Raw genomic sequence first — 10,285 nt, 5'->3', positions numbered from 1 at the left:
GGCCTCTAAGTATAGTTTTTCAGGAGACAGGGTAAAAGGGCCTATTTCAAAACTTTGGCATAAGCAAGCACGACATGTGCGCGAGTCCAAAACGATTCTCATGCTCAGACTCTAAAGGCACACTTCGCCCTTTCCCTAGCCTCCGTTACATCCATAATTTGCTGTCCCCCCACCCCCACCCCAGTCCTCCCAAATCCCAGGAGTCGCCGCTCTCTTTTTGAGCCAATCTACCTTTTTCCTACTTGCTGGTTTGTCGGCGGATCTGCCCAATCGTACGTGTGCTCCCTGTCGGTTCCCGGAGTGCATTGCGGCTGTAATGGCTGCCCCCGGGCGGCACGGGGTTGCGCTTGTTCGATCGCTGTTAAGGGTCTTGCAGCTGGGTCCCCACGTCGCAGGGGAGAGGGTAACCCCGCTCCCCTCGATATCATACTGTCAACGGAGGTGCGTGTCTTGTGTCTCGGGCGCCACTGTATCTGGTCCCCGCTTGGCCTCGGCTTCTCGCCAATATGGCCAGGGCTCGGCCCTGGACCGTTTTCTTGGATTCCCTCAGCCCGACAGTTCGCTGACTCCTTGCGTCCCCGCGGTGTCCATACACGGAGGTAAAGGGCCCTAATAGGTTTGCCACAAAACTGTCACATTTCTGGCACTGAAATCTTCAGTCTCTGAGGATATCGTCTTTGGCGGTAGAGAAAACAAATTTTAACTCCTGAGGGATGGGAGAAGTGAGGAGTCTTACAGGAGAAAGATACTAATGTTATAAGACTTTGGGGGTGAGAGGGATCCGATTTGGTCACCACCACATATGCTCATGAAAGAGCAGGAGATTGAAGGGCCACAGAGAAGACTGAAGTATTAGTAGCTCTTTGCTGCCACATGGAAAGCAAACTTGAACCAATAAATACATGTTGAGCGTCATCTACTTGTCAAGATGCAGTTTTGCTTGGAAAATAGCACACTTTATTCTTCAAATACCTTCAAGTCTGGAAGGGAGGCTGGAATCATGAACTGGTAATTTGAGTAATTCATTGTCATAGGGAGCTAATACAGAAAGACTGAGAAAACTTTCAGTCTTCACAGCACTCTTTGGGTGAGATATGCTAGCTGGGGAAATTTCTGCCTTTCCGCTGGGCGAAGTGGCTCATCCTGTAATCCAAGCACTCTGGGAGGCCAAGGCAGGTGGATTGCTTGAGCTTCCCAGTTTGAGATCAGCATGAGCAAAAGCGAGACTCCATCTTTACTAAAAATAGAAAAACTGAGTCAAAAGGATTGCTTGAGCCTAAGGTAGAGGTTGCTATGAGCTATGACAACACAGAACTCTACCCAGGGCAACAGTTTGAGACTCTATCTCAAAAAAAAAAAGCTCAGTGGGTAGTGTGCCGGCCACATACACTGAGGTTGGCGGGTTCGAACCCAGCCTGGGCCAGCTAAAACAACAATGACAAAAAAAAAAAACATAGCTGTGGTGTTGTGGCAGGAGCTTGTAGTCCCAGCTACTTGGGCGACTGAGGCAAGAGAATTGCTTAAGAGTTTGAGGTTGCTGGCTCGGTGCCTGTGGCTCAAGCGACTAAGGCACCAGCCACATACATCTGAGCTGGCGAGTTCGAATCCAACCTGGATTTGATGACGCCAAACAACAATGACGGCTGCAATCAAAAAAGAAAAATAGCTGGGCGTTGTGGCGGGTTCCTGTAGTTCCAGCTACTTGGGAGGCAGAGGCAGGAGAATCGCTTGAGCCCAGGAGTTGGAGGTTGCTGTGAGCTGTGGTGCCATGACACTCTACCCAGGGCAACAGCTTGATGCTCTGTCTCAAAAAAAAGAATTCGAGGTTGCTGTGAGCTGTGACACCACGGCCAGCACTCTACTGAAGGCAATATAATGAGACTCTGTCTCAAAAAAGGGGGGAAAAAAGACCAGAAAAAAAAGTAATTTCTGCCTTTCTCTAGTCCAGCTATACTTTGTACATATAGGCACAGCTTCACAGTAACTGAGCATCTGTTAAGTGCCAGACTTTGTGTTGAGTGGTTTTACATAGTTTGCCAATCTTCAAAGGAAAGTTGTATATGGGTAAGTAGGTACCATTAGTAACATCTCCATTTTTTTTTTTTTTCAGAGAGCTTCAAGCTGTCACCCTGGGTAGAGTGCCATGGCATTACAGCTCACAGCAACCTCCAGCTCCTGGGCTCAAGGGATTCTCTTGCCTGGGCCCCTCAAGTAGCTGGGACTACAGGCACCCGCCACAACACCTGGATATTTTTTGGTTGTAGTTGTCATTGTTTGGCATGCCCAGGCTGCTAGCTCTGCAGTATATGGCTGGCTCCATAGCCGCTTGAGCTACAGGCACCGAGCCAACATCTCCATTTTATAACTAAGCAAAATAAGGGGCTTTGGCTCGGTGCCTATGGCTCAAGTGGCTAAGAAGCCAGCTACATAAACACCTGACCTGGCAAGTTCAAATATAGCCTGGGCCTGCCAAACAACAATGATAGCTGCAACCAAAAAATAGCCAGGCGTTGTGGCGGGCACCTGTAGTCCCAGCTACTTGGGAGGCGGAGGCAAGAGAATTGCTTGAGCCCAGGAGTTGGAGGTTGCTGTGAGCTGTGATGCCACGGCACTCTACCCAGGGCGACAGCTTGAGGCTCTGTCTCAAAAAAAAAAAAAAGCAAACAAAATAAGGGGCTTTGAGAGGTTGGAGAATTTGATAAACTTATGTAAATTTAGGGCCAGACTAGATCTCAAAGTCAGGTTTAAGTGACTTGAACCTGGTGCACTATTCCCTCTGTGAGTGGGCAGGAGTAAGCACCTGGTAGGGAATCGAGATTCCACCATGTCCCATCTAACTCCTCCCTACACACAGATGAGCAGAAACTCCTCTTGGATCATCACCCTGACATGCCTGAGAATCCCCGGGTCCTACGAGTGGTCCTCCTGGGAGCTCCAAATGCAGGGAAGTCAACACTCTCCAATCGACTAGTAGGCCGAAAGGTATGCTTCACCCTTGACCCTCTACCCTTTTCATCTCTCATTTCTTACTGTGTCTTTATGGATGGTCCTTGAGGAATTTGGGACTTTTTGTTTCTGGCAGGTGTTTCCTGTCTCCAAGAAGGTGCACACTACTCGTTGTCAAGCTCTAGGTGTCATCACAGAGAAGGAAGCACAGGTGGTGGGTACCTACAAAGGGAGTCCTGGAAGCAGGACAGAGGGTGAAGCTAAGATGGTCTCCCTTATCATCAGCCTTGAAGAAAATGATGCTTAGGTTCACTTATCTGCAGGAAAGGGGTTTCCTCCTCCTTCAGGCCTGGTGTAGTTCTGTCTCTACCTCCTTTCCTATGGCATCTATTCAGAAAGGTCTCATTTCCTCTTTACCGCTTGCTAATCTTCCACATATTAACAACCATCATCTTCCTCCTGGATCCCATCTAAAACTAAAACAAAGCTGAAAGGTAAAAAATTTAAAGTCAGTAACCTCATGGTCAAGAAGAGAGAGCAGGCTCCTGACAAGGATGGTCTCTTGGCTCGGTGCCCATAGCACAATAGTTACAGCGCTGGCCACATATACCCAGGGTGGCGGGTTTGAACCTGGCCCAGGCCAGCTAAACAATAATGGCAACTGCAGCAAAAAAATAGCTAGGTTGGGCAGCGCCTGTGGCTCAGTGGGTAGGGCGCAAGACCCATATACCAAGGGTGATGGTTTCAAATCTGGCCCTGGCCAAACTGCAACAAAAAAAACACAAGCATTGTAGCAGGCGCCTATAGTCCTGCTACTTGGGAGGCTGCAGCAAGAGAATCACCTAAGCCCAGGAGTTGGAGATTGCTGTGAGCTGTGTGATGCCAGGGCACCTTTAACTACCAAGGGCGATAAAGTAAGACTGTCTCAACTAAAAAAAAAATAAAGGGAGGGGGGATGGTCTCTCACTTCCCAGTCCTAATCATTCCTAATGGAACGTGAATATCTCTCTTTCCTGATTTTAGATTCTGTTGGACACACCTGGCATTATCAATCCTGTTAAACGGAAGAGGTAATGGCTCTGGAAATAGGTGGGATGATGTGGTCAATGGAAAGGTACTGAAAGGAGGGAGGACATTCCATCATAGGGCCTGAAAAACTTTCTTACCATACCCTGTCCCTCATCAGGATTGCCTAAGTCATAAGACCCTTTCTGACTGATATATTTCTGTCCCTTAGGCACCACCTAGAGCTGTCTTTGTTGGAAGATCCATGGAAGAGTATGGAATCTGCTGATCTCGGTTAGGCTCAGAATGGGAATCTGAAACGCAGTTTTTAGGTTACCAGGGTTTCATTCCTGGTAGTTTAGGGAATGGGAGCTGGCCAAAGCCCATACCAGGGAAGTTTTTGTAGGGGCAGGAAGAAGAGTGATCACATTCTTGTCCTTTTTTTTTTTTTTCTTTTTGTAGAAACAGAGTCTCACTTTATGGCCCTCAGTAGAGTGCCATGGCCTCACACAGCTCACAGCAGCCTCCAACTCCTGGGCTTAAGCGATTCTCTTGCCTCAGCCTCCCGAGTAGCTGGGACTACAGGCGCCCGCCACAACGCCCGGCTATTTTTTGGTTGCAGTTTGGCCGGGGCCGGGTTTGAACCCGCCACCCTCGGCATATGGTGCCGGCGCCTTACCGACTGAGCCACAGGCGCCGCCCACATCCTTGTCCTTTTCCCTGCTTTATTATCTTGCAGTTATTGTTCTTGTGGATATCTCAGACAAGTGGACTCGGAACCAGCTCAACCCCCAGGTGCTCAAGTGCTTGACTCAGTTCTCCCAGGTCCCTAGCATCCTTGTCATGAATAAGGTGAGCGCCAGCCACCTGAGGAAGGGGGCTACTTTAAGACTCCCTTCTTGCTGACCACGTATCTTTTCCCCGTCCACCATGTCCAGGTAGATTGCCTGAAGAAAAAGTCACTTCTCCTGGAGCTTACAGCAGCCCTCACTGAAGGAGTGGTCAATGGCAAAAAGATAAAGATAAAGCAAGCCTTCCGCTCAAACCCTGGCACAGATGGCCCCAGCCCCACAGCTAAGGGCCAAAACACACAATCTATGGGAGGCCCTCAGAGAATTGGCTGGCCCTACTTCCAGGAGATCTTCATGTTGTCAGCCTTAAACCAGGAGGATGTGAAAATACTAAAGGTATTAGCCTCAGCCATTGCCTGGCCCTTGGTTAGCCTCAGCCATTGCCTGGCCCTTGGTTTCTACCATGTGAAGACAGGCCTCACATTTCCTCCTAAAAGCCAAAGTGAGTAGGAAAGTTCTGGTTGGAATTTAAATTCCCACCTCCTCCCTCTATGCCCACAGAATTATCTCCTGGCACAAGCAAAGCCTGGGCCCTGGGAGTTCCACAGTGGAGTCCTCACAAGCCAGACACCTGAAGAGATCTGTGCCAACACCATCCGAGCAAAGCTCCTAGAATATCTGCCCCAGGAAGTGCCCTACAATGTGCAGCAGGTGCAGACAGAGTGAAGGGATCTGGGGGATCTACACCAGACACACCCAAGAGCAATACAGCTGGGTCCCAGAGAGACCACGATATGACTAATTTTGATATCTTCCTGCACAGAAGACAGTGTTGTGGGAAGAGGGACCAAGTGGGGAGCTGGTGATTGAACAGAAGCTTCTGGTACCTAAAGAATCTCATGTGGTAAGAGTCTGTTGTGGGGCGGCGCCTGTGGCTCAGTGAGCAGGGTGCCAGCCCCATATACCGAGGGTGGCGGGTTCAAACCCAGCCCCAGCCAAACTGCAACAAAAAAATAGCCAGGCGTTGTGGCAGGTGCCTGCAGTCCCAGCTACTCTGGAGGCTGAGGCAGGAGAATCGCCTAAGCCCAGGAGTTGGAGGTTGCTGTGAGCTGTAGTGACGCCACGGCACTCTACTGAGGACAATAAAAGTGAAACTCTGTCTCTACAAAAAAAAAAAAAAAGAGTCTGTTGTGGACCTCCTGGGCTCAAATGATCCTTCTGCCTTAGCCTCCTAAGTAGCTGGGACTACAGGTGTATTCCCAGCTTCCATGTTGTTCTCTTTTACATACCCTCAGAGGCTCCTGATTGGTCCAAACGGCCACCTGATCTCCCAGATTGCACAGGAGGTGAGCTGTGACCTCATGAACATCTTCCTCTGTGATGTTAAGATCCGTCTCTCTGTGAAGCTCATCAACTGATCACTGTCTGCTGTCCCTCCCAGAACATGCCACCACAAGCCACTGGCAGGAACTGACCAGAAATGCCCCCAGCTCAGAGCTTGCAGGGACTGGTGAAGGGAATGAACACTGACCGGCTGTCAGCTGGCCTTTCCCTGCTGAGGTTGCATAGCTGTGTGTCCTGCTGAGAGGAAGAAACCTGCCATAGCTCAGTTCCCATGTAGTTCCTCTACTACTAGGAAGTAGCTACGTAGGTCAAAAGTTGGCCCCTTGATGGAAACTATGCCACCTGACCTCCAGCTGACATTGGGCCAGACTTTTTCGCTAAGTTGTCATCATTGGCAAGGAGGAGGAGATCCTGCTCTGCTTCCCCCAGTTCTTCCACCTTGACCCTGTGTGAGGACCTGTGTTTTCTGAGTGACATAGTGCCTCCCACCCCATCGCTCTCCCCAGTCTTGGATCATAATAAAGTTACAAGACAGGCATTCAGGTTCTCATCTTTATTTCTTTAGAACAGGACAGAGCGCCTCTGGCTCAGTTGGATATACCGAGGGTGGTGTGTTCAAACCTGGCCCCAGCCGAACTGCAACAAAAAAATAGCCGGGTGTTGTGGCGGGCGCCTGTAGTCCCAGCTGCTCGGGAGGCTGAGGCAAGAGAATCGCTCAGGCCCAGGACTTGGAGGTTGCTGTGAGCTGTGTGATGCCATGGCCCTCTACCTAGGGCCATAAAGTGAAACTCTACCTCTACAAAAAAAAAAAAAAAACAGGACAGAGAAAAGATTTTTTTCTTCTTTTTTTTTTTTTGAGATAGAATTTCACTTTGCCATGGTATCAGCCTAGCTCACAGCAACCTGAAACTCCTGGGTTCAAGTGATCCTCCTGTCTCAGCTTCTCAAGTAGCTGGGACTATAGGCAGGTGCCACCACGCCCAGCTAAATTTATTTTTGGTTTTTTTTTTTGAAACTGAGTCTCACTCTGCCACCCTGGGTAGAGTGTTGTGGCACCATAGCTCACGGCAACCTCAAATTGTTGGGCTCGAGATCCCTTGCCTCAGCCTCCCAAGTAGCTGGGACTACAGGCACCTGCCACAACACCCAGCTATTTTTAGAGACGAGGTATAGCTCTTGGTCAGTCTAGTCTCCAACTCTTGAGCTCAAGCAGTCCATCTGTCTTAGCCTCCCAGTGTGCTAGGATTACAGGCTTGAGCCATTGTGCCCAGCGTAATTTTTCTGTTCCTCATAGAGAATGAGGTGGGGGTGTTGCTTTGATCATGCTGGTATTGGAACTTTTTGCCTTTTTTTCCCCAGGTTTTGGCCTGGGCTGGGTTTGAACCCAGAACCTCCTGTATATGGGGCCAGCGCCCTACTCCCTTGAGCCACAGGCGCCACCCCTGGTGTTGAACTCTTGACCTCAAGTGTTCCTCCCTGAGTGCTAGCATTACATGTGTGAGCCACCACACCCAGCCAAGGAAAGATTCCTATTCCCTGGCTCGGCGCCTGTGGCTCAAGCCGCTAAGGCACCAGTCACATGCGCCTTAGCTGGTGGGTTCAAATCCAGCCCCGCCTGCCAAACAACAATGACGGCTGCAACCAAAAAATACCCAGGCCTTGTGGCAGGCGCCTGTAGTTCCAGCTATTTGGGAGGCAGAGGAGGCAGGATAATCGCTTGAGCCCAGGAATTGGAGGTTGCTGTGAGCTGTGATGCCAAGGCACTCTACCCAGTGGGACAGCTTGAGGCTCTGTCTCAAAAAAAAAAAAAAAAAAAGATTCCTATTCCCTCACTTCCACCCCCTTGTTTGAACTTTAGTCTCCTCTAGGGTCCTGAGCTCTCTTCCTGGCATGTTTTTTGGGTGCAGCAAGAGAACCGTTACCATTACTAAACTCAGTAATGGTAACGGTTTCCTTGCCATTCCCAAATGCACTGGCAGTCAGCAGGCTGTGATGGGCTGAGCGGTGAGCCTCTTGAACTTGTAGCATCTCTCCTCCCCTCCTTATCAGGCTCCAGAGCTGGGGGTACCCAGACTAGTACATCATCTATACTGTAGTGTCTCATAGCAAACTTACAGTATATGATGATATCCCAGCCAGGGCCCTTTAGGGGTCGCAGGAAGTGTGGTTTGGAAAGCACTGTGGGCAGAGAGATCCGGGCTGGGGGCAGAGCAGGACATTATCAGGGTTAGACACACAGTTCTCCCCTCCCTTTTGTATAGCACCCTCCCAGTCAGTACCTCTTTGATTCTGTGGTCAGGCACAGCGCAAAAGGGTTAGGATTAGCCCTGCAGACCTAGGATCTGCGGAGATCTCTTAGGAACTCAGTGTTAAACAAACCAGAGAGAACATAATGAAGCAGAAGTTTCCCTCCCAATCCCTAAGAAGGAACACTTACTTGGAGCTGGACCTGCAGGCTAGAAGTCCTTTGGATGTAGGGAGGCTCTGGCTTCTTCAATCAGGCTGCTTCAAGCTGCTTGCCTTTTAACTCAACAGCCCCTCCCCTGGGTGGGGCACCTTTCTTGGTTCTGTAGGCCCTACCCCTTAACCCCTTCTCTGCTAGATTCCATGGAACAGGAATCTCCCTATTAGGCCCTTTTTCATGTGCTCTTTGATGAACCCTGCCATGGACCTTGCTAAGCCTAAGGTCCATCCTTTTTTTCTTTTTGAGAGTCACTCTGTTCCCTGGGTAGAGTGCCATTGCATCAACCTAGCTTATAGCAACCTCAAATCTTTGGGCTTGGGCGGTGCCTGTGGCTCAAGGAGTAGGGCACCGGTCCCATATGCCGGAGGTGGCAGGTTCAAACCCAGCCCCGGCCAAAAAAAAAAAAATCTTTGGGCTCAAGTGATCCTCCTGCCTCAGCCTCCCAAGTACCTGGGACTACAGACACCCACCACAATGTTCAGCCAGTATTTTTTTGGGGGGGGGGTTAATAGAGTTGGGGTCTTGCTCTTGCTTAGGCAGGCCAGGAAATCCTGAGCTCTCAAGGGATCCTCCAGCCTTGGCCTCCTAAAGTGTTAGAATTATAGGCATAAGCCACCATGCCCCATGCCTAAGGTCCACCCTTTACTCCCATCCTCATGAAGCTGGTTGTCTACCTGCTAAGCAGCTGGAAAGGCAAAAGACCAGCCTTACCTTGTTTTTAATGGTCTAATTACTGGTCACCATTCTCAAACTCCTGAGTTCAAGTGATTCTCCTGCTTTAGTCTCCCTGGTAGAAGTTTTTTTGTTTTGTTTTGTTTTTTGAGACAAGGTCTTACTAAGACGCCCTCAGGGCTCAGTGCCTATGGCTCAAGCGGCTAAGGCGCTAGCCACATACACCTGAGCTGGCAGGTTCGAATCCAGCCCAGGCCCGCCAAACAACAATGACGGCTGCAACCAAAAAGATAACCGGGCGTTGTGGTGGGCACCTGTAGTCCCGGCTACTTGGGAGGCTGAGACAGGAGAATCGCTTGAGCCCAGGAGTTAGAGGTTGCTGTGAGCTGTGATGCCACAGCATTCTACCCAGGGCAACAGCTTGAGGCTCTGTCTCAAAAAAAAAAAAAAAAAAAAGATGCCCTCGGTAGAGTGCTGTCACGGCATAGCTCACAGCAACCTCAAACTCTTGGGCTCAAGTGATTCTCTTGCCTCAGCCTCCCAAGTAGCTGGGACTACAGGTGCCCCCCACAATGCCTGGCTATTTTTTGTTGTTTTTTGTCATCATTTAGCAGGCCCTGGGCCGTGTTCGAACCCACCAGCCCCAGTGTATGTGGTTGGCATTGTAACCACTGTGCTGTGGACACCGAGCCCTTTTTTTTTTTCTTTTTTTTTTTTTTGTAGAGACAGAGTCTCACTTTATGGCCCTCGGTAGAGTGCCATGGCCTCACACAGCTCACAGCAACCTCCAACTCCTGGGCTTAAGCGATTCTCTTGCCTCAGCCTCCCGAGTAGCTGGGACTACAGGCGCCCGCCACAACGCCCGGCTATTTTTTGGTTGCAGTTTGGCCGGGGCCGGGCTTGAACCCGTCACCCTCGGTATATGGGGCGGGCGCCTTACCCACTGAGCCACAGGCGCCGCCCCCCTTTTTTTTTTCTTAAGTGGTTCTAGGAATGGTAGTTGAATCTCTATAAGGCAGGGAGCATCCTAGAAGCTGAGTCTCTGGGATCTCCAGGGCAAGCT

The 10,285-nt window shown here is 50.1% G+C and overlaps 1 protein-coding gene across 3 annotated transcripts; it reads left to right on the top strand.

The window, feature by feature from the left end:
• The first annotated feature begins 292 nt into the window (after positions 1 to 292).
• ERAL1 (Era like 12S mitochondrial rRNA chaperone 1) lies at positions 293 to 6,624 on the top strand. 3 transcript variants are annotated; one of them, XM_053570422.1, is made up of 11 exons: positions 293 to 599; positions 2,855 to 2,982; positions 3,083 to 3,160; positions 3,970 to 4,016; positions 4,184 to 4,245; positions 4,691 to 4,803; positions 4,890 to 5,138; positions 5,304 to 5,453; positions 5,566 to 5,646; positions 6,038 to 6,088; positions 6,184 to 6,624. In XM_053570422.1, the coding sequence occupies exons 1-11, from the start codon at positions 317 to 319 to the stop codon at positions 6,214 to 6,216; spliced, it is 1,275 nt and encodes a 424-aa protein (XP_053426397.1). In that variant the 5' UTR covers positions 293 to 316; the 3' UTR covers positions 6,217 to 6,624. The 3 variants fall into 3 exon arrangements, with proteins under 3 accessions (XP_053426397.1, XP_053426396.1, XP_053426395.1); XM_053570421.1 differs by having other exon boundaries at positions 5,569 to 5,646; positions 6,038 to 6,624; XM_053570420.1 differs by having other exon boundaries at positions 6,038 to 6,624.
• Positions 6,625 to 10,285: the final 3,661 nt, after the last annotated feature.

Source organism: Nycticebus coucang, chromosome 18, assembly GCF_027406575.1.
Source record: "Nycticebus coucang isolate mNycCou1 chromosome 18, mNycCou1.pri, whole genome shotgun sequence".
Classification (NCBI taxonomy): domain Eukaryota; kingdom Metazoa; phylum Chordata; class Mammalia; order Primates; family Lorisidae; genus Nycticebus; species Nycticebus coucang.
The sequence above is the reverse complement of the archived record's forward strand: the minus strand, read 5'-3'. Positions and strand labels throughout refer to the sequence as shown.

Excerpts from the sequence above, each read along its gene's own strand:
- ERAL1 (XM_053570420.1), top strand. The coding sequence starts at position 317 with ATGGCTGCCCCCGGGCGGCACGGGGTTGCGCTTGTTCGATCGCTGTTA. Across the intron at positions 600-2,854 it reads CGCGGTGTCCATACACGGAG|ATGAGCAGAAACTCCTCTTG; the intron begins GTAAAGGGCCCT and ends CCCTACACACAG. Across the intron at positions 5,139-5,303 it reads AGGATGTGAAAATACTAAAG|AATTATCTCCTGGCACAAGC; the intron begins GTATTAGCCTCA and ends CTATGCCCACAG.